Here is a 23,651-nt window from a genome sequence, read left to right as displayed (position 1 = left end):
GGTAAGGGTATAATTGGCCCTAAAATATAACGAAGGGTATGAATGAACTATTTCACAAAATTCAGGGGTAATTTTGGCCCTTTTCCGTAGTTCAAATTAACATTTTTGCACTATTTACAATATCACTGATGGTCATAACTCATAAGGCAAACTCAAATTCTTAATAGTTATCATATCTCCATGCTTATTACTTTTCCTAAGTTCTTAATATAGAAATACTTCTGGAAAATCTTCGGCTCGATATTTAATTACTTAAATAATACTCCAATTATATATGTAGTAGAGTCTTGACCAATATATACCCGTATGTGCATCTCACCGGAAAATTTTAATTTTGAACCAGTAGACATTAGAATTATTCTGTCAGTATTTATTCAACACATAGGTATGGAAACTTCGTACCTTCAATTTTCTTAGAGAAGAAAATTAACCTCCACTTACAATGATGATGGGATTGGTTAAAGCTTCATGTTGACAACGTGTTGAAAAATCAGCCAGCCATTCTGGCCTTCTTTGTAATTGGTATTTTCCATAAGAATATTATAGTATGAAATATCCTTAAGATTGTTGGAAATCTTGCGGAAAATACTTGATCACGAACACTTGAGGGAAACTCTTAATACTTGATCACGAACCTTGTCGGGAAATTCTTGAGGCATGTCAATTAAGACACTGTCCTTAAGGATATTTCACCTGGTATGGGTGTATCCCCAGAATTCAACAAGCTCTTCTAGTACAAAACTAGGAGCCAGAATCTAACAAAAATTTATCTCAAAGAAAACCCAGCAATACAAAATTATAAGAAGTATTTATGCTATATTTGTCACACTTTAAAGATGAATCCGTAAAATCATATATAAAGCAAGAGAGTGAGCTTTTTAATCTTCTGCCAACGTCTACAAATTTAAGAGAAATAATGGCCATAAAGGCAATTGAAATGATCAAACTAAATTTCCAAACGTTTGGCAACTGCATTTTTCCTCTTTAATAAAATCATTAAAGTAATTCAATATTTGTATTAATTATCTTGACCAAACTTAATAACAGATGCTAGAGAAATTCCAAAATTGATTCTTATTCTTTTTGAGATACTACTAATATATTTTAACATTTAAAACGCAAGGCTAACATCTTAATAACTTGAATTGGTCCTCACTATTATAAATATTAATGTTACTATGTGAAGTTTAGGTTACAAGTATAAAAAAAATAAAAAGGCAACACAATTTTTTTATATAGTTGTATATACTTAAGTCCTCGGACTAAAATATAGCTTTAGGTTACTAATTTTACTGAGACGCCCTTGATTAACGCATTATAAAATCCTTAAAATGATCATTTCACTTATGTCATATTTTCTTGTAGGTAGAGTTAGGCAACAAGTAGTGATTGGTTCAAAAGAACATACTGTTGAGTGCATGAAGAGGCTAGTTAGACGTAAGGTTATGTTTTCTAGCACGATTCAATGGATCCGAGGAGATTGATTTTGATTACACCTCTGTCGAGAATATGTAACTAGGAAAATCAAGGTCAAGTCAATCTTAAAGATTGACATGTTTTAGTTTATCCAATTCAGGATTGTGGATTATCTAGTGCTTCCACCTTAGTTTCTTCTCTTCCTTCATCAATTAGAGGTGAGATGGCCGTGAAGCTTGGAAATAAGAGAATTCTGGACGACTCTGGTATGTTTTTCAAATGCAAAAAGAGTGGATTTTGTGGGAAAAAATAATCTTAAAAATTGCCTACTCTTTCAGATTTTATTTCTTGTTAGTAGTTACTGTTGAATTGTGCCTCATTAGTGAATATACACTTCTATTTAGTTATTTTACATATGTAACTCTCACGTCTGGATCCTGATACCATGTTGGATTTTGTGTTCATCTCATCCCTAGAGAAAAGACATATCTATTTAGTTATTTTGATTCTTATGATAAACTCTTATAATGTTCCGTCCTCATCTAAAGCAAATCATTTCATTTAGGCCATATTTTCTTGTAGGTAGAGTTAGGCAAAAAATAGTGATTGGTTCAAAAGAACAGGCTGCAGAATGCATGAAGAGGCTAGTGAGACGTAATTTATTTTGTTGTATATATACTTAAGGCCTCAGATTAAAATTTAGCTTTTTGCTACTAATTTTACTGAAATGCCCTTGATCAGCACATTATAAATTTCTCAAAATGATCATTGAACTTATATTTTCTTCTTATAAAAGTCACTAAACTACTTTTTTTTCACTATAAAGTCACTCAAATATCTCCTTTGAAAACAACTATGGCTGCAAAACCAACTAAATGTCACCGGAAAACAACATGAACAAGGCAAAACACCATGGTAGCTCAAATTGAGAATAAGAGAAGCTTGTATTTAATATTCAAGGATTTGTCGGAGATATTGAATAGTTTTTCCCAGGAAAAAAAGCATATTTCATTTGACGGTAAAATAGGCCTCATACATTTTCAGTTGATGGTAAAATCGGCCTAAAATGCATACATTTGCTGGTCAATTTTAGAGCATAGACAAGACATATTTTCTGTAAACACGAACAAGCAATCCAAACACTAACTTTTGACAAGGAATTGTTGATTCAAGTATTGATATGTAAGCATTCGTTAAATTAATTGTACAATCTTCTCTATAATTTGGGCAAGTATTTACAATCTGAGTATGTGAAAGATTATGTGTTTGTTAATTAAGCTACTGGTTGTACTAATTTGCACAATCAGCATTAACTTAATGTTATTCAAAAGTGCCTTCATGACACCAAAATCTGCGACGTTACCCTAATATTGTGGTTGTGCTTAGGGCCGCTTATTGGACGGATAAGGCGGATAATTATATTTAACGGTTCGGTTTATCTGTTATCAGCTTTTAAATGTACTATAGCCAACCAATAAGATATTGAGTGGCGCGGTATCTGGTTAGTAGTTATTGAGCGGTTATCAACCAGTGTATTGGTTAAATCTAAGAGACAATAAAAAATAAAATCACAATATCTAGTCCAACTTCTACCGACAAGTTTACATTAGCGACGTTAAATTTTGTTACGTCTTTATCAACTTGAGACCCATTAAATATATGAGTGTGATTTGTTATTTCGGCTTCTTCATTTTCACCTTCTGAGAGGAATTTCCAACATTGGTATTTCCTAAAACTTCTCCTTCTCTTTCAAAGGTTCCATTCAAAATTCTCAAATGCTATGAATCCTTGGCACTAGAACAAGCATCAGAAGCACTATTATCGCAAGAAAAAGGAAATGCGGAGGTGCTTGAAGAAGAGAAAGGCCAAGAAAATGCTCAAAAATAATTAATGAAACTTAGCACAAACTAAAGCCAAAAACTACCTTACTTATAACTAAGAAATTGATTTCCTAGTTAGAAATTGATTTCACACTCTATACTTAGGGTTAAAAATGTGTATATATGATAATTCCTAACGGGTTAATGATCTATCCGATAAGAAAATTGAGTAATCCGCCCACGCACAAATAAACTGTTAATTATAAGATTTTAATTCGTTACCGTTAATCCGATAACTCAATACCAATAAGCTAATTTTGCGATTGATTTATTGGCTACAGTTGGATTTTGAACAACGCTAATTGTGCCTATTTTAAATGTGATTAGTACAATATTAGGTTATGTTTTTATCAGTGTAAAGACTAAATCCCGTTCTTCCGTATCTACTTGGTTCTTAAACATACGTGATTGAACTACAACAATATATTGGTACATATTATTCAACCTTTTAGGAAGGGCTAAAAGCATTTTGATCCCTCAGTTATTGGCAAATTCTCATTTTAGTCCCTATGATATTTGATTACGCACATTATTAGCTTTAACTTTCTTATCGGGTCAGATTAATAACCCATTATAGAAAGTGGTCAAACTGAGACTTGAACCAATAACTGAATAATCATAGAGCACTGACGCGTTACAAAACCAACAAACCAATAACCCGAACCATTAACCCTATTATTCGCTTTATTTTTCATGATAATTATAGTTGTTTAATTTTCACTTGAAATGTATCGCGATTCCTCGAACACAGCAACAAGAATGAAGAAACCAATTAGATTCCAAATATGGTTTGTATTTTAAACAGCTGCACACATATAGCTGCGCTAACTACTAACTACTTGGAGTTATCCCTTGCAAGAATCCCAGCCGCTTATGAGGGACTCTGCAATATTAACTGTAATGATGTGGGCTCTGAGTTCTTAACATTCAAATCAAGTAATGCATTTTTTTATTTCACAATTGATGTCTAGTATTCATTTTGGGCTCAATTAATCCAAATTCAAGTCAAGTAGTTCCACTTTGGGAAATAAAATGCTCCTTATCAAATACAACTTTATTTTCAGGACTTGGATCCGAGACCTATGGTTAAAGCACCACAACCTTTGATGGTGAGTGTCATATATTCACCTCATATTGCATATTGTCTCAATATATAGTGGCGTGAATTTTGTTTTCTAGTACTATAGCCGTCTCATTTTATGTTCTTACCTTAAATAGACACTGAGGTTAAATGAGTAAAAAGAATTTTTTTAATCTTGCGGTACTCTTAAACTAAAGATGTGTATAACATAAAAATAAAACACCCTTTAAATCTTATGATCTTAAACATGTAATGCAATCCTATAAGAAAATGTCATTAAGGTTAAAATGAAAAAGTAAAAATAAAAAATAAAAAAATCTGACTCTAGATGAATGAAGTATACATGCATTATGCAGAGGCTTGGGGTTTAAGAGCATAAATCATACAGATGAGTCAATTTGAGATCAAATTAAAGGAAATTGTTGCTATGAAATCATCGAGCAGTATGCAGTTTGTACACGTCCCTCATCATTGTTCATAATTGGTTATTAAATTCACTTTCTTAGAATCCATTGTTAGACGAATCAACAAAACGAAATGCCAGAATAAGAAGATTGATGCTACATTTTTGTCCAAGTACATCTGAGATGATATGGAATCTTATCCTATCAAATTCCTTTAAAAAGGGGAGGATTAAAAGACAGTAGTTACAGTCAATGAACCAATTTGATTAGCTCAGTTGTTACATAATTAATTTTAGCTTGAAACAAACTCAAGAAGATTCGCAGAGTGAAACTCAATAAGCTAGCTAATGGAGTTTAATTATTTTGAAACATCCAATTAGGCATTTGATACCAGCGGAGCCGCAGAGAAAGTGTCATTTTTTCAGCCTATGAAACAATGAATACCAACAAGAATTTTTAAAAAGCATAAATGAATACCAACTACGTACTTGGCTAATTTCTCCTTACCACAGAGGGGTGTGCTGGGAAGGTGGGATTATCCCCATTTTTAATCAGAGGTCTCGGGATAGGAAGCGTTTTATCCCCTCTAGTGTGCATATCCGATGCAATTTTGGATTAATCGAGCCAGTGTATTTCTAATACATGACGCCTAAAGTAAAAATAAAAATAAAAATAAACTTAGTAGTCCTTGTTGGAGCAAGATTCTTTAATTGTGTCCTTTAATGTAATACATAGTGCACAACTTGAGAGTATGCAAGTATATATGATACTATAATATTGTCCCTTCTTGTTTGGTGTGTGTATATATATATATATATTGGCAATACATCCAAGCCCATATTCATATTGAAAAAATAATCATGGCTATAGCTCCATCACAACTTGTTTCATCAATTACTGAAAAACTCATCGTCAAACCTTCCTTTCCTACCCCTTCTCCACTTAAATACCACAAGCTCTCATTTATCGACCAATCCTTGAGTCACTTGTACATTCCTCTAGTTTTCTTCTACTCTAAGCCACCACAAGACGTTAATAACATTTCAAGCATCCATGATCTTGATCAAGTAGCTCATAAACTACAAAATTCATTAGCAACAACTCTATCAGCTTATTATCCCTATGCTGGAAGCATGAAAGATAGTGCCACGATCGAATGTAATGACAGGGGAATTGAGTTCTTTAACGTTCGAATAAAGTGTCCCATGTCCGAAATGCTGAACAAACCTCATGACTATGCAGAAGCGAACATATTTATGAAAGATTTACCTTGGAAGAATTCATTCGATGGAAGCCTACTCGTGGCTCAATTAAGCCGTTTTGATTGTGGAGGAATAGCAATCAGCGTGTGCCTGTCACACAAAGTTGGTGATGGAGGCTCTGTGGCAAGTTTTTTCTATGACTGGGCTAAGGTTACTCGAAATCCAAATCGAATCCCTCGTCCCCATTTCATTGGTGACACGTTTTTTCCAACCCCCAATGGACCTTTGACTGCACCATTAATTGATTCCAAGTTAGAGAAATGTGTACACAAAAAGTTCCATTTCTCTGCTTCAAAATTACAGGGCCTTAGAGCAAAAATAGCAGCAGAAGCAGGGGTCAAAAATCCGACACGTGGAGAAGTTGTGAGTGCACTTCTATTCAAATGTGCTACAAAGGCTGCATCAAAGATCAATAACACTTCATTCAGGCCATCTAAGTTGGTGAATTATGTCGATATACGCCCTATGACAACTCCCCCTTTATCGCGAAACATTATAGGAAATCTCCTCAATATTACTTTCACATCAGCGAGTAACTATGAGGAGATGAAATTACCTAAATTGGTTCGCGAATTTAGGAAGGAATTCGAGCTAGCTTTCAAGAAAGACCCTGTTGAACACAATGCATTGATCTTGAAATTACATGAAACCATGGAATCACCATACGCAATCGATGAATTTGACACTTATTTCTGCAGCAATATGTGCAAGTTTTCTGGTTATAGTATAGATTTTGGATGGGGGAAGCCAGAAAGAGTGTGTGCACCAATGGGTCCATTCAAGAATTTCTTCATATTGAGTGCTGATCAAAGTGTGGATGGTGTTGAAGCTATGGTGACTTTAGAAGAACAACACATGTTGGCATTTGAATTTGATGAAGAGCTACTGGAATTTGCTTCTCCAATTTCAAGTTTCTAAAGGAGTGCTTGAAATGTTGAAGCCTCACATATTTGTTCATCAACAAGGCCTTCCAAGTTCTATTATTAGTATTGTTAATTTCAAATTTAAAACCACTTGTAATTCTACGTTACTCTTCCTTTCTTTCTTTGGTTTCTTTTCTCTTCTTTGTTTTTCCAATTCCTGTAATTATTGTAATAAAGGAATTCAAGTTATGTGTTAATGCATTGTTCTCACCAACCAGAAAGCCCCTAGCTATCCAATAAAAAATAAATATTACTTTTAAAATTCCCTTAAATTTAGTGAATGCAACACTTAGAATCAAATTTGCCCTTTGAAGGACCGATCAATAGCAAATTACGCAAGAGTTTAAGTACTATACATTGTAAGTGTAAGCAATTTTTACATTATCAGCTCATCTTTACCTGTTACAACACGTAATATCTTCTTTTTTTTTTCAAGATTTTAAATCCACATTTTTTAAGAGATGCAGATTATGTTTTCATCAACATTTCTCCTTCCCTATTTCCTCATTCCCGAGCTCCTAGCTTTCCACTACTAAAGGTAAATACAAAATAAAGTCCCATGGGAGGACGAAGAAGATTTTATTCCTGGAGAAGCAATTCAATTAAAAAAAAAAAACCCTTTCATATTGAGAAGCAATTCAATAAAATAAAAAAATAAAAAATAAAAAACTGTTTCATATTGATAAAAACACGACGAGATTTTCCTATATAAAATGATTCTTCGAATACCCGAAATAGAGTATTCATAGAAAATATGTACTACTCCCTTCGTCTCAATTTATATGTCACTTTTCATTTTTTAAAAGTTAAGTTGACTAATTTTTGAAGTCAAATTACTTTAGATCACTCAATATTCTAAAATTAAAATTTAGATATTCAAAAATAATATGATAAGTACTATAAGTTGCGATTCTTTCCATGTCAATATTGGTTTCGCATTGTTTGCATCTATGAGAAATGAAAAGTGCCACATAAATTATGACAACATGAGTATTTGATAGAATCCACATTCCTACACCATAGATTATAGAATCGGGAGCTGCAATTTGGTTTTAAGGGATATCAAACAAGGGTAACTTATCTGAACAATTATAGTTTCTAGACTTCTAACCAACTGTAGCTACTGTTTTTGTAATTACAATTCGTAGCTCTAGTTTGCCAAAAAATACAGCAAACCAAATTCATATATAGATATATATATATATATAGTCAGCCAATATACATAAACCTTATAGCTACGATTTGTAATATAATTAAGGTGTCGTTATTAAACGTCAATACCTCTTCTTATATGTTAGCTACACCACGCAAAAATTTCATAAAACAAATTAAAGAGGCTTTGCAGATTGTGAAATTGAACCAATTGTGTTTCAGGCCCATAATATCAACCACATGTGGCCCATTAGCTAAATCCAAATAGGCCCAATTAATTCCTCTACACTACTCACATTTCACCACCAAACCAAATATCCCAAAACCCTAAACCCTGTTACTATATTCTTGTAGCTTCTCTTCCATCACACCACCCTATCTATATAAATAGTATTCTCATTTCTGTTAAAACCCTAGACAGAGCAACCTTAAACCCTATTCACTTCCCCCCTCCCTCCCCAAAGCAGCCATGACTGACGTTGAGCTCTCTCGCTCAGAGAAGAAGAAAAAGAAATCCAAATCAACCAAAAATGACGACCTGGAAACCCAAACAACACTTTCCACCCCAACCAAGAAAGAACCAAATCAAGATAATACTGATGATTATCTCATTAAACCCCAAAGCTACACACCCACCATTGACACTTCACAATGGCCTATTCTCTTGAAAAACTATGATCGTCTTAATGTCCGTACAGGTCATTACACTCCACTCCCATCTGGTTTTTCGCCATTGAAACGTCCACTTGCTGAATATATAAGGTATGGTATTCTTAATCTTGATAAACCTGCTAACCCATCATCACATGAAGTTGTTGCTTGGATTAAAAGGATACTTCGGGTTGAAAAAACGGGTCATAGTGGTACTTTGGATCCTAAAGTTACTGGTAATTTGATTGTTTGTATTGATAGAGCTACCCGTTTGGTTAAATCCCAACAGGGTGCTGGTAAAGAATATGTTTGTGTTGCTAGGTTGCATTCTGATGTACCTGATGTTGCTAAGGTTGCTAGAGCACTTGAAGCACTTACTGGTGCTGTTTTTCAAAGACCACCTTTGATTTCTGCTGTCAAAAGACAACTTAGGATTAGGACAATTTATGAGAGTAAGTTGCTTGAGTATGATGCTGATAGGCATTTGGTTGTTTTTTGGATATCGTGTGAGGCGGGGACTTATGTTAGGACGCTATGCGTTCATCTTGGTTTGTTGTTGGGTGTCGGTGGACATATGCAGGAGTTGAGGAGGGTTAGGTCTGGGATTTTGGGTGAGAAGAATAATATGGTTACTATGCATGATGTGATGGATGCACAATGGATGTATGATAACTATAGGGATGAGACTTATTTGAGGAGGGTGATTATGCCATTGGAGGTTGTTTTGACTAGTTATAAGAGGTTGGTCGTTAAGGATTCCGCGGTTAATGCTATTTGTTACGGTGCCAAGTTGATGATTCCCGGGCTTTTGAGGTTTGAGAATGATGTTGAGGTTGGAGAGGAGGTTGTGCTGATGACTACTAAAGGGGAGGCTATCGCGTTGGGGATTGCGGAAATGACTACTGCTGTTATGGCTACTTGTGATCATGGTGTGGTTGCGAAGATTAAGAGAGTTGTGATGGATAGGGATACTTATCCTAGGAAATGGGGTTTAGGGCCAAGGGCTTCGATGAAGAAAAAGTTGGTTGCTGAAGGGAAGTTGGATAAACATGGGAAGCCAAATGAGAAAACTCCGTCTGAGTGGATGAGAAATGTTGTTTTACCCACAGGTGGGGACGCTATGGTTGCTGGTCATGCTGCTGCTAGTGCGAAACCCGAATCTGATGCAGTGGCTGCTGATGGTGAGGTTGAGAAGAAAAAGAAGAAGAAACATAAGGAAGATGAGGAGGAGGAGGGTAACAAGCGAAAATTGGATGACATGGATGTATCCCCTGTACCCAGTGCTTTGAAGAAACCAAAGGTAGAGATAGTCGAGGAAGCGCTGGGAACTGAAGAGAAGAAAGAAAAGAAGAAGAAAAAGAAGAAAGAAGCTGATGAAGCTGCAACCCCTGATGTAGAGTCGGTGAAAAAGGAAAAGAAAAAGGACAAAGAGAGTACTGATGCTGCATTGTCAGATGAGGATAAGTCTGAGAAAAAGAAAAAGAAGAAGAAGAAAGATAAAGAATCAGAGAATGGTGATGTTGCTGTTGGAAGTGGTGATGAAGGAAGTAAAAGCAGCAAGAAGAAGGAGAAGAAGAAAAAGAAGAATAAAGACGCACAAGAGGATTAGATGTGAAGGTCTTGGCCCCCGTCCTCCTATGTATGTTAAAATGCATGTCGTGTAGTTGTTCAAAATTTTGTCATTTATTTACTTGTTTTGGCAGGAGTTTGTTTCAGCTGGAGTTCCTGATCATAGACGTGCTTATTAGTTTTATCTTTTTATTTATTAAGACTTGAGTATTGCAATCCACAAGGCTTTTTTCAATCTTAACTTTTGAGATGTTATCTATAGATTCTTATGATCTGCTTTTGTATTTCATTGCTCTGTAGATGTCAATAGCTGAATCACAACTATTCAGCAGCTTGACTGCGTTTGTTTGAAGCTGTCTGATGTGCAAGTAAAATATATAGTTCTTGGAGCAGGATGTTTTCAAGGTGGTAGAATGATTTTGGCCTCTGTTTAGCACTTCTATCTCAGAAGGGCTGTTTGAGTGTTAAACTATTATCCTTTATTGAATCAATATACTTTAAATTTCAAAATGTGTGAGTGTTTGGCATAATACTCAATAGTTTTGGATCAAGATTTGGATATTTTGACAAGGAAAACAGATATTGGTGATGATATATTAGATTTATCTGTATGGGCAATGTTCATTGGTTAAGTTATGGCCTGTATGGTGGTTTCAATTTTCCTTTCTGTGGTTGGTTTTGCTGTTTCCATTTCTCATAAAAAATATGGTTAATTGAGGATTTCAACTTCAATCAAGTCTTGTAAATCTGAAAGTTATGTTGCATAATTCTTTTTATCATCAGCATTAGAACTAAGTTTGCTCTTTGATAGTCACAGCCGATACGGTTTTCTTATATGCAACTTTTGGTATAATTTTCATGAGGCCTTGATGAGTAGAATTATTCTTGTCCTTCCAATATTATTCATATACAAAGTGTTCCTTAAGAGTTTTTTATAATGTGAAAACACTGTTGGTGAAATTTCAATGTTCTATGTGACTGGCCATGTAAAACAGAGACTGAACGAGGAAGTTGCCTGAGTTTTAAGAGTGTATGTATGTCGTTGGCAAAAGCAAAGAGAAGAAACTAGGCGTTCTTGTTCTGTCAAACTTCTAGTCCATATTTTGGCAAAAAGATAATGGCGGCTTTTCAGTCTGTTTCTACGAGGAGCATAGTCACGCTATTCAACATGAAAGCTGGGTTGGACCAAAAAGTGCGTCAGTTTTTGTGAAGTAGGAGGACTTTGTTCGTTCCAAGTGATATCTGAAGCACGTGACTTATCCCTCTCTAAAGCTAAGGGACCACTTGCTTTATTTTCTCTATTTTTCACCACTGGTTTTGTGTTTAATTCATAGAAATTCTTGACCTCTCAAGAAAAAGTTGAAGAGAAGTTTTTGATAGTCACTTTGTAATATGTGGATAAATGTTCTCGTAGAATTTTGCTCCAATTTTGACTTAAGGTATTATAGGAGAAGATTGTTTTATTCGGTAATGGATGCTCATGCATTATGCAAGCCTCATTAAACAGAGAGAGTTGTGAGGGTAGTTAGAGACTACACCTTCTAAGCTTTATTTTCTAAATCCACCATTTATCTTACTAAAAGAACTTGTGAGTTTAAAGAAATAATATATCATGTCACCTTAAGAAAGCTATCACATGTTCTCAAGTCCTAATGTGCTTGTATCGTATGCCTCAGGAGATAATTCAGAGACCTTTGTTGTGTGTAAAGCAAACCAAGAAACAGAAAGAAAACTGTCACTCAGTCTGGAAGAGTGGCAACTGTTTTTATATTCCACTACGGACTGCTATTCTGGATGTGTTCTAACAAGAGGAAAAGCATAAACGGTGAAGACTGCTTACAAAAATTTGACTGTTTTACATTATTAGCTAAATGTAAAGAATGGACCTAACTCAACCGCAAAAATTAGCTAATGAGATGAGAATTGTCAATGACCAATTAATATAAGGTAACAATAACTCATTCCCTCAACCATTGTATTAGGAGCAAGACAAGGGGATGGGGACACACATGAAGGTGCTCGGATTATTGACAACTATATGAACTGAAATTGAGGGTGCTAATGCAAGTATATAAAGACAAAATAGCTTTTATCCAAATAGCTTTTATCAGTAGGTCCATAATTCGAGCTAATTGACTTTAAACTTTACCCAAAATGGCCAATTTACATAGTCGCAGAGGCAACACGAAATGCATACTGCTGTGAGGATTGCAGCATTAGCCCTAGACAAATGTAATTTAGGGTATGACAAATCAAGACTGGGACTCCTATGCAGTAGCAAAAACCCCTTAGACTTTTAATAGCTAAAGCGAGTTCATCACCTGTGGTAATAAAGGAAGGGAGGCACATGTGGTGGCAAGTATGCAATTTACCTCATTTCTTAAAATTTCAATTGCATCCACAACAAAGCTAGCATTGCTTTCGTGGAGTAGCAATGCTTTCCACAAAGAAAGAAGAAAGACGGACGATTTAACACAAAATGTGGCATGTTAAACCAAATCCATCATCATCACATTCATAGAACTCATACTCATTTTTGCATTCTTGTAATACAAATCTACTATTAAAGACAAGAAAATAATCAAAGAACTCATACAAAGCTTCACATGCCACTGCATTTCAGTTCCTCAGAGGTAAGCCAGTCTTTGGTAGCGGTCAAGTCGGGCAGCACAGTGGCACCATCTTTCTTCCAATTGACAGCATCAGCAGTCTTGAACCTGTCCAACAATAAAGCATGCATCCCAACACTTCTCGCGGGTAAGTAGTCTTTCCTGAAGCTATCTCCAATGTGCAATACTTCTTCAGGTGCTACATTTCCCGCTTTCTTCAAGGCAATCTCATATATCCTTGGATCCGGTTTTTCTACACCTTCAAGACCGGAGAATACACCAAAGTCCCACTCAGATCCCTGATTTTAGTGTCACGCAAAAAGGGGTTCACAACTACTTCATGATTTTCAGTATTGTAGAAAATAGAAATGAGAACCATGTGTATCTACCTGATTCAAGCCTAATGCAGGAAGAATTACATCCCGATACCGATACTCAGCATTGCTGACCAGACCAACCGTAACGCCGCTCTCACGGAGCCATCGGAGGAACGGTTTAGCATCAGGAAATATGCTATAAGGTGCAGAAGAACCAAAAGTAGCATATATGCGTCTAAATATCTTCTCAAATGTCTCCTCATCATATTCATAACCTGCCTGTCAAAAGAAAGGATACTTTATATCGGTAGAGAGACAAAATAACTGTTCTATAAATTGAACAAATGGCTTCTGAGATTACCTATAAAACTACTGACAAGCAAATATGTTAAGATAATGTCATGCACAATACCTGAACAAAGGAATCTCTGACACAAGTCTTCCACCACACAATGTTAGGAATCTTTTCATGAAATCCAAAACATGGATGCTTCTTTGCCATTTCTGTATAGGCTAGTTTAAAACCCTCATGAACCCGTTTATAGTCAGGACATTGCTGCCCAGCAGCTTTGGCTGCCATGCAATAATAGTCACCCAGCTCTCCTTTGTAAGCAATGAGTGTGCCGGTAACATCAACTGTGATGCAGCGTAACTTCGTTAAGATAGACATTGTAAATGATTGTACAGAAAACTCGACTCCTTTGTGTTATTATTTCACAGTCCTGCATTGTAATTTTCATCAATTATGTCATATACATCAGTAATTCAGTAACAAGCATTTATCGGATAAAGAGCTATTTACAAATTTTACAACTATGGTAGCCCCAAATATACGCTTCATTCCACAATATAACATGTCCATTTCCGAAAAAGCATGTTAATTAGGATAAAAGTTGACTTTAGGTAGTCCTCAGATCAGAACACAACAGTAAAAGTAGAACTAGAGGAATCCACTTAACGGGAGTTCATTATCCCAAACAAACATCAAAATAGACACCACTTTTTCTCAAATGAATTTCATGAGCAAGTAGAGACCTCTGCTATTAAGATGTTCACATGCTCAAGAATTGTAATTGGAAGGGATGTAATTCTTATATTCTCTAAGCATATTACTAATTCCATATTGCGGTGATTGTGAAGAGCTCTTCTGAGGGGAAAATTCACTGTGAAACTGAGATCACTCTTCAAATATCAAAGTATAACGCCATGTCAAGTACAACGTATGAAACCAGCAACTCTTCAACGTATAAAGGAAAGGAGCCTTGTAACTGGATCCAGAGAACAACATAACCGGAATCACTTGCTTAAGAAATGATACAATACCTTGTGTTAATTAAAAGAGGTTGGTTCTATTCCACGCAAACAGAAAGCCTTTTAGGAGCTGGTGCCTACAGCTCAGCGAAGTAAACCTAACAAATACTTGAAGGAGAGAGAGGTCCTATAAGTGTTTAGAACAACAATGGAAGCCACATCAATCTTGCATTTTTTCTTTGGTTAAGCTATCATCTTAGTTCTGCATGTATGATGGATGTTTCCTGTAACCTTATCATAACAACCATATCTAAGAGAACCAAGGTGGCAGCGGCGATATTTCAAGACATTAAATAAGATGGCCGAGAAATCTACCATATAGGCAGTCTCCAAGCTAAACTTTATACTTTTAAATAAAGCTATGTTACATGGACTTTCAATTGCTTTGACATACCTAGACTGAAAACTTGGTGTTAGTCCATCCAGATCCTTCAAGATAAAACTTGCTAACTTGGATTGGCTAAACGGATACTTACTGACACATGTACCAAATATATCAATACCTGAATCCAGGTAACATAGGACTGAAAATTATCATATATACACACAAGAAAACAAGAATATCTCCTAAAAGGGCAGGAAAATCGAAACAATCCTGGAATTTGTAGCCTTGACTCAAATGAATGAGCTCGCGCAGACATGGTATGAGCAGAAGGAACCAATCGACCAATTGTAGGTTGATCCAAGATCCAAGCGGTAACCTTATGCATAGAATCCATGAACCTGAAGGCTACTGTACAACCCTTGGTTTCGTATAAGATTTCACATTCCCCAGAAAATAAATGCCAGAGGATAAGCTAATGAAAATATAATATTCTGACCTCAGGAAGTTGCAAAATCGCTTAACGACTTATAATAAATCCTAAAATCTGTTACTTCAGATTATAAATACCATAATTGATTATCCCCTGTTCTACCACTTCTTGGTTTTTTTTAAGTACCAAGGGGCAAAATCTGATGCCTTCCACTACTAATCATGGACAACTATTTCAAAAATATTTGTTTAAAATAACAATCACATTAGCTGTGACAGTGATTTCAGAAGATATAAAACACTAAACATCTCTATTGATGTGCCACTAAACATCTACTCGGCATTAAAACTTATTCAAAGACAGATTAACCCCACAAAAAGTTTGCACCTTTATTAGACATAAACCTGCAAAGTTTTTCAGGCTTATAAACCCTGCACTTCAGTAAACCAGGCCAAACATCTCCATACCATAGGTCAGTTTAACATAAAAAAATTTAAGAGGACTAATGAACTGCATTAACCTTATCAGTCCCAAACTACTAGTGATCAGCTGATTGAAATCCCCTTGGATGGGAATGATACATCATATGATGAATAACACCATCAGTTTAGCACATAAAACAAGTATAAAACTTTCTTGTCAAAACAAACTTGTCAAATAGTTGACTAATGATAAACCACACGCAAGAGCAGAAAACACTTCATCCACACCACTTCAATTATAAATTCTGAAACATCACAAGTCAATATTAAAATATTAAAAAAAATAAAAATAAAAAAAGGTAATGAGATCGTCTTCATATATTTCCTCATTCTTTTCTATAAGTGGGGTTCAGCCAAAATGGTAACACTAAAAAAAAAAGTAAAAGAGCTGCTAAGGCATTATAAAAAATACAAACTTTAGAACAAGAAAACAATCAGCAGCAAATAATAATCAAAGAAGAAGACTAACATTTCATTTTTCAAGTTGACCACATACATGCACAAAATCAGAAGAAATGCAGGCTTCTAAATCAAACTATGGCTTCATTATTTACACAAAAAAGATCAAATTTTTACACAAGAAATGAGACAAAAGATGGATTTAAAGCATACCCAGAAGCTCAAAATGGATGAGAAAGAGAATGGCTTCAACAAAATTGCTATCTTTTCCAAGTAAAGTTAGATTCTTGCAGCAGTATATGTATATTCAATTCATGAGAGATGAATTTAAAAGCCAAATTAAGCTTCTTTCCCAGATACAATTAAAATGCATTTTCTACTTTGTGCCAGTTTTATAATTACCTTTAAAATAATATTTGCACCAAAGCCCTTTAAGTGTACTCTTTTTCCTTTTGGACCTTGTATAATTTTTTTTTCATTATTTCTTTGCCTTTTCCGTGGTCTATCGCAAAAGTGTTGGCACAAACTTTTCATAGCTGCCTATCATATAAAAATATAAAACGTGCATTAGACTATCAATTTAGTATACTATCATGTCGTTTGATTGGTCTTTTAATTGAGTTAATTAATATATAAAAATTAGTATAATATAGTACATTGGTATTTTAAGAAAAAATAGTTTTCATATAAATTCACCATAGCCAAAATGTTGGAGATTAGCCTTTGCTTTTCTTCTTACATAATACTCAGATTAATTAATAAGGAAATTTATATTTTATGCTATGGAGGTAGAAGATGAAATAAGAATATGTATACTAAGTAATACCTGAATTAAAATAATAAATGACAAAACTTAATCCTTTATAATAGTGAACAAACATTTTTTTTTTCTAAAAAAATCATAAATTATACATCATATACTAATTACTAGTATTAAATTAAATGTCCTATAAAAAAAATCCATACATTACTAATCTCTACATAACTATTTTTTACACAATAATGAATTAATTATTATTTTTATTACGTCCTACATAACTTGTATTTAACCTTACAACCCCTGTGTCTTATCTTGCATTTTGTGGTAATAACTAGTTAAGTATTGAAGTCTACAACTTCTTGAAAATGATGTTTACTAAAAGTAATATTCAAAAAGTGAATGGCACGTTTGCAAATTTTCCCGACAAACGAAGCAAAAGAAAACCATGGACGGAGTCCTTTAGTAGCATCTTGTTTCAGATATAGTAAATCTCCAACCCTTAACCACTCTCACACACTAGTAATTAATTCCTTTTTAACGCTAGTGATCAAATTTACTTGTCGTGCACTTCAATTATTTATTGGACTTTTGTTGTACATATGATAAAATATTTGTTATTTATTTGTTTCAAAATAAAAAAGGGGATTTTCCATAAATATACACTTCAAGTCAGTGGCGGATTCAAAATTTTCATTCAGGGTGTTCGGAAAAACAACTAGACCACTTGACCCATCCTTTTGCATTTGTTCAGGATGTTAAAAAGTTAATATATGTACATAAACACAAAAAAATTATCCTAAACATACACTGTAATTTTTTACTCAGAGTGTTCGGATGAACACCCTGGCCATGACTAAATCCGCCCGGCCTCCAACTCCAATATAATACATTGCACCTATTTAGTACTATATTTTTAGTTACACTTGGCATAACTAACCTTTTTTTATTCACCATCTGTGTTTATATATTCGGGATATATCTTAGTCATTACTATACATAATGTATTATACAATATTATCAAACTTACAAAAAATGGGTTTTTGTCTCCTTCTACTCACAAAAATGGGTTAAAAATTACAAATTATCTGAAATCTTCATAGAGTACCTTCAAGTGTTAACCAGAACTTCAAGATAAACATCCCAAAGAGCCCCAATCATCAGATTTGTCAAAAAAAACTAAAAAAAAATCACAAAATTCATTTGTGACTATTCAAGCTATTAAAACTCCAACAATAAAGTTTTAATTTTTCACTTTAACTCATTCAATAATGTTTAAATATGTGATGATAAACATGAATATCACTTTCAAACAGTTTCTAGCATAAAAAATGAAAATCATAATCACAAATTAAGAAAATATTTTTTCCTAAGTATTTCAAATTATATACAAATTAGGCTAAATAGGGTGATTGAAAATAAGGGCTAATTTTTATTATAAGTTTGGACCAAGAAATATAGAGGATAAAAATCTCAAAGAATAATCAATTTTTATATTTGAAAATATATGAATTTTAGCTTTTTTTTAATTTTATCTTTATTGATGAGTGTTTATGACCAAACAAATATTAGACCATAATTATAAGTCAGAAATTCTTTTTTCTTTCTTAAATACTATGTTGAATCAAATTATGTCATTAAAATGAAGGGGGTACTTTTTATCATTACGCGTACTGACTATTTAATAACTTTATATATCGTGATTTAAGTAAATAAAACAAAATAAACAGTAGTATTATTCTGTCTCTATAAATTTTCTTATTTCTGTATAATTCGGGCCCCTAGTAGAAAAGAAATAAACACTTTTAGATTATATGATCTTAAATACTCCTATATCATATTTTTTTTGCAATTATAAAACTTTTAATATGTAATCCTAAATAACCAAACATATTTATGTTATTATAAAAAATATCATTAAAGATAAACTAAATTTTAAATTAAACACATTGCAGATTTAGAAAATTATCATCTTATTGGAAAGGACTAACAAATATAGAGCTACATAAAATAGAAAGAGGGAATATTCCTTTACCATGTGTGTCGATTTGCAGCGAGCCAGCTACGTGTCGAATTAATATAGACTCATCCCATATTTAACAATAAAATATTTTTTGAATATGCCTTCCTACTAATTCTTTTTTGTTTCCTATTCAATATTTGGTATTGATATTGGGACTCCGCCTTATTTAAATTTGTGTCACAAAACTTAATTAAGACGGAAGCGCTTTTTAAGATAATTTCTTTCATAGCTAAAATTCAAACTCAAAATTTTTAATTAAGAATCGAAAAATCATATTCATTTTACACCAACTGCCCTCTAATTAACCATAAGAGGAATTAATTTTTTTTTTTTTTTATCCTTTTCAAAGCTACTTTTGTAGATGCAGTTAGTCAGAGAATAATCAAAGAAGGGAAGATAAATGTTGTTTTGATGCTTTCACAATATCTTGGCGTTTTCCAAAATTAGTTATGTTTTTTATTGGGAGTGAAATTTCACATTTTAGTGAGGTGAGATGAAAGAGGAAGTTTATTTTGGCTTCTATTTTCGGTTTAGGTAATGGAGTAATTTGGGCCACTCATTGAAAGTTAATAAAGTTTGGATTTCTGGTTTAGAAATTGGATTTAAATGGATTAATTTGAATTTGATTATTAGAATTCTTTTATTGGATTTTGATTGATTATACTATTTCTGTTTTTTTTTTAAATATGTTGATTTAACTTTTTGCTGATTTTTCAAAATTGTCTTGGATTGTTTATTTAAAGACAACTTTATAAGCTGATATCAACTATCTTGTTTGTGGTTTAATGAGTGATCATCTCCCTAATGAGTGCTTTTTAGTGTTAATGCTACTAACTAAGTTTCTTTTTCATTTAGATCAATATATTCACATTTAGATTTGACTGATTTTCGAAGCATAAATTTGGATTTATGTTGTTAAATCAAATAACCATTTTTTTTGCGCGGATTTTGCCTCTCAAATTGTTGGTCTTTAATTTTTTCCCTTCGCCTGAAATTCATGGGTTCCGGATTCAAACCCCGCTCAGCCAAAAAAGTTTTAAAAAAAAATCACAAGACAGAGTTTTGGGGTTTGCCTTATGCATGATGGCAAACTCTGCTTAATAAGTAGAATTTGCACTTTAAGGCAAACTCTGTGTTATAAAGTAACAAGCTCTGCTTGCCTTAGCCCTTAAGGTAGAGTTTTGCAAGTAAATTCTGCCTTGCGATTCTTTTAAAAAAATTTGACTGAGCGAAGGTTCAAATTCAAAACCCATAGATTTTTAGAAGAAGGGCAAAAATTAAGAATAAACAATTTGAGGGGCAAAAAATAAAGACCACCGCCGAATAAGGACAATCGTGCAAATTGCCCATAATACATCGTTTATCTTGTGAAAACCAAACTCGTCGGCCTCGAATTTGATTTCCAAATTATATATGAGCTTTTTTTCAAGTTCGTTTTGAATTTCATATTTTTAAATGGTTTGTTAAAGTTAATAATAAAGTCCAATTTATCATACGTACTTCACATTACATGTGATAAAACAAGGGGCTCTTTTATCAGAAATCAAAAAGAAATTTAAGAGAACTTAAATACGAAATATCTTTCTGTAATATTCCGTTTTCAAAATTTACAAACCTAACTCATTCAAGTTTGCTTTCAATTTTTCCACCTACTATATAGAAATGTGGGTTTTGGGGCAGTTCGTCGTCTGTCATATGCAAAATTATTAGGAAACAAAAAGACAGTGGGTCAGGGGTTATCAGGACACGTGCTGGTACAGTACAATTTTTTTAAGAAAATGAACAAATTACCTCTGCAATTTCCTTTGTACAGTTTCTATTACCTTTGGTACAACAGAATAGAGCTGTTCAGTCATTTGCTTGCTTAGGAAGGCTGTTCCATCTGCTTTATTATTTGGACATTGACAATTATAACAAAAGTCTACCCTCTGATAATGTAACCATTACGTGCTCGAGACAATCATTTCACGTGGGGCCTACTGCCCAACTATTTTATATCTTTATTGCACTTTTTAGGTTGTCTTGGATTTACATTAATAGCTTACATGAAGTAATGTGTTTTGCTACTTGTGTAGCTTCTACATGTACTCTAAAATAAATACTACACAATTGTTATATAATTAAAAAAGTATTAATTTTTTTCTTAATTTAATTTATTTAGATAAGTGTATTTTTATATAATTTAGAAATCGTATTAAATAAATGCTATTAAATTAAAAATAATTTCATAAAAATATTTTTTATTTTTTAGGGGTGAGTAAATTTTTTAACAAAAATTTGCCCAAACTAAAAACACCATATAATATGGACGGGAAGGAATATTAACATGATTTATGTAGAATTCGAAGTGCCATTTTTGTGGGGTTTTCTTATGATTAAGCTGTTTAATACATATTAAGATTTAAGAAAATGATGTTTGTTTACTGATTATAATATTTATATTTTAAAAAATCTTAAAATGCGTTTTAAATTAACCTTGAGTAGAATTATTTTTCAATGACTTAATTTTCAATTACAAAAATCAAATAACTAAAATAATTTTGATTAACTGAGATTATTATTCAGTTACATGGCTATTGTATTCCATTGTTATGTTTAGATATGAAGTATATTCGACTTTCTAGGATAAACCACACGCAAGAGCAGAAAACACTTCATCCACACCACTACAATTATAAATTCTGAAACATCACAAGTCAATATTAAAATATTAAAAAAAAAAGGTAATGAGATCGTCTTCATATATTTCCTCATTCTTTTCTATAAGTGGGGTTCAGCCAAAATGGTAACACTAAAAAAAAAAGTAAAAGAGCTGCTAAGGCATTATATAAAAAATACAACTTTAGAACAAAGAAAACAATCAGCAGCAAATGATAATCAAACAAGAAGACTAACATTTCATTTTTCAAGTTGACCACATACATGCACAAAATCAGAAGAAATGCAGGCTTCTAAATCAAACTATGGCTTCATTTTTTACACAAAAAAGATCAAATTTTTACACAAGAAATGAGACAAAAGATGGATTTAAAGCATACCCAGAAGCTCAAAGTGGATGAGAAAGAGAATGGCTTCAACAAAATTGCTATCTTTTCCAAGTAAAGTAAGATTCTTGAAGCAGTATATGTATATTCAATTCATGAGAGATGAATTTAAAAAGCCAAATTAAGCTTCTTTCCCAGATACAATTAAAATGCATTTCTACTTTGTGCCAGTTTTATAATTACCTTTAAAATAATATTTGCAACAAAGCCCTTTAAGTTTACCCTTTTTCCTTTTGGACCTTGTATAATTTTTTTCATCAGTTCTTTGCTTTTTCCGTGGTCTATCGCAAAAGTGTTGGCACAAACTTTTCATAGCTGCCTATCATATAAAAATAATCAACTTATAAAACGTGCATTAGACTATCAATTTAGTATACTATCATGTCGTTTGATTGGTCTTTTAATTGAGTTAATTAATATATAAAAATTAGTATAATATAGTACATTGGTATTTTAAGAAAAAATAGTTTTTCATATAAATTCACCATAGCCAAAATGTTGGAGATTAGCCTTTGCTTTTCTTCTTACATAATACTCGGATTAATTAATAAGGAAATTTATATTTTACGCTATGGAGGTAGAATATGAAATAAGAATATGTATACTAAGTAATACCTGAATTAAAATAATAAATGACAAAACTTAATCCTTTATAATAGTGAACAAACATTTTTTTTTTGCTAAAAAAATCATAAATTATACATTATATACTAATTACTAGTATTAAATTAAATGTCCAATAAAAAAAATTCATACATTACTAATCTCTACATAACTATTTTTTACACAATAATGAATTAAGTATTATTTTTATTACGTCCTACATAACTTGTATTTAACCTTACAACCCCTGTGTCTTATCTTGCATTTTGTGGTAATAACTAGTTAAGTATTGAAGTCTACAATTTCTTGAAAATGATGTTTACTAAAAGTAATATTCAAAAAGTGAATGGCACGTTTGCAAATTTTCCCGACAAACGAAGCAAAAGAAAACCATGGACGGAGTCCTTTTCCAGTGGACTTTGCATCAACTAAACCCTTTAGTAGCATCTTGTTTCAGATAATAGTAAATCTTCAACCCTTAACCACTTTCACGCACTAGTAATTAATTCTTTTTTAACGCTAGTGATCAAATTACCTTGTCGTGCACTTCAATTAATTTATTGGACTTTTGTTGTACATATGATAAAATATTTGTTATTTATTTGTTTCAAAATAAAAAAGGGGATTTTCCATAAATATACATTTCAAGTCAGTGGCGGATTCAGAATTTTCACTCAGGGTTCAGGATGTTCAAAAGCTAATATATATATATATGAATACAGAAAATTTATCCTAAATATACACTGTAATTTTTTACCCAGAGTGTTCGGGTGAACACCCTGGCCATGACTAAATCCGCCCGGCCTCCAACTCCAATATAATACATTGCACCTATTTAGTACTATATTTTTAGTTTACACTTGGCATAACTAACCTTTTTTAATTCACCATCTGTGTTTATATATTCGGGGTATAATATTAGTCATTACTATACATAATTGTTTACCCTGAATTCGGGTAATTTAAATTTATAGGTGGGTATAGGATATGTGTTTTGTTCTTGATGTGTACTA

General features: G+C 33.1%; 3 protein-coding genes across 5 annotated transcripts; 2 read left to right on the top strand and 1 right to left on the bottom strand.

Annotated features, from left to right (window-relative positions):
• The first annotated feature begins 5,604 nt into the window (after positions 1 to 5,604).
• Positions 5,605 to 7,195, top strand: LOC132622222 (acyltransferase Pun1-like). The gene has a single exon (XM_060336785.1). The coding sequence runs from the start codon at positions 5,642 to 5,644 to the stop codon at positions 6,959 to 6,961; it is 1,320 nt and encodes a 439-aa protein (XP_060192768.1). The 5' UTR covers positions 5,605 to 5,641; the 3' UTR covers positions 6,962 to 7,195.
• A 1,244-nt stretch (positions 7,196 to 8,439) lies between these two features.
• LOC132621107 (H/ACA ribonucleoprotein complex subunit 4) lies at positions 8,440 to 10,599 on the top strand. Its single transcript, XM_060335259.1, has one exon. The coding sequence runs from the start codon at positions 8,588 to 8,590 to the stop codon at positions 10,376 to 10,378; it is 1,791 nt and encodes a 596-aa protein (XP_060191242.1). The 5' UTR covers positions 8,440 to 8,587; the 3' UTR covers positions 10,379 to 10,599.
• A 2,089-nt stretch (positions 10,600 to 12,688) lies between these two features.
• LOC132621561 (uncharacterized) lies at positions 12,689 to 22,156 on the bottom strand. Of its 3 annotated transcripts, XM_060335884.1 has the most exons (5): positions 16,425 to 16,584; positions 14,970 to 15,050; positions 13,677 to 13,986; positions 13,337 to 13,543; positions 12,689 to 13,246 (listed from the first exon to the last, which is right to left on the bottom strand). In XM_060335884.1, exons 3-5 carry the CDS (start codon positions 13,932 to 13,934, stop codon positions 12,941 to 12,943), a joined length of 771 nt encoding a protein of 256 aa, XP_060191867.1. In that variant the 5' UTR covers positions 13,935 to 13,986; positions 14,970 to 15,050; positions 16,425 to 16,584; the 3' UTR covers positions 12,689 to 12,940. The 3 variants fall into 3 exon arrangements, with proteins under 3 accessions (XP_060191867.1, XP_060191868.1, XP_060191866.1); XM_060335885.1 differs by lacking the exons at positions 14,970 to 15,050; positions 16,425 to 16,584 and adding an exon at positions 22,030 to 22,156; XM_060335883.1 differs by lacking the exon at positions 14,970 to 15,050.
• Positions 22,157 to 23,651: the final 1,495 nt, after the last annotated feature.

The sequence above is a fragment of the Lycium barbarum genome, chromosome 12 (assembly GCF_019175385.1).
Source record: "Lycium barbarum isolate Lr01 chromosome 12, ASM1917538v2, whole genome shotgun sequence".
NCBI lineage: Eukaryota > Viridiplantae > Streptophyta > Magnoliopsida > Solanales > Solanaceae > Lycium > Lycium barbarum.
This window is presented reverse-complemented; position numbering and strand designations above follow the sequence as displayed.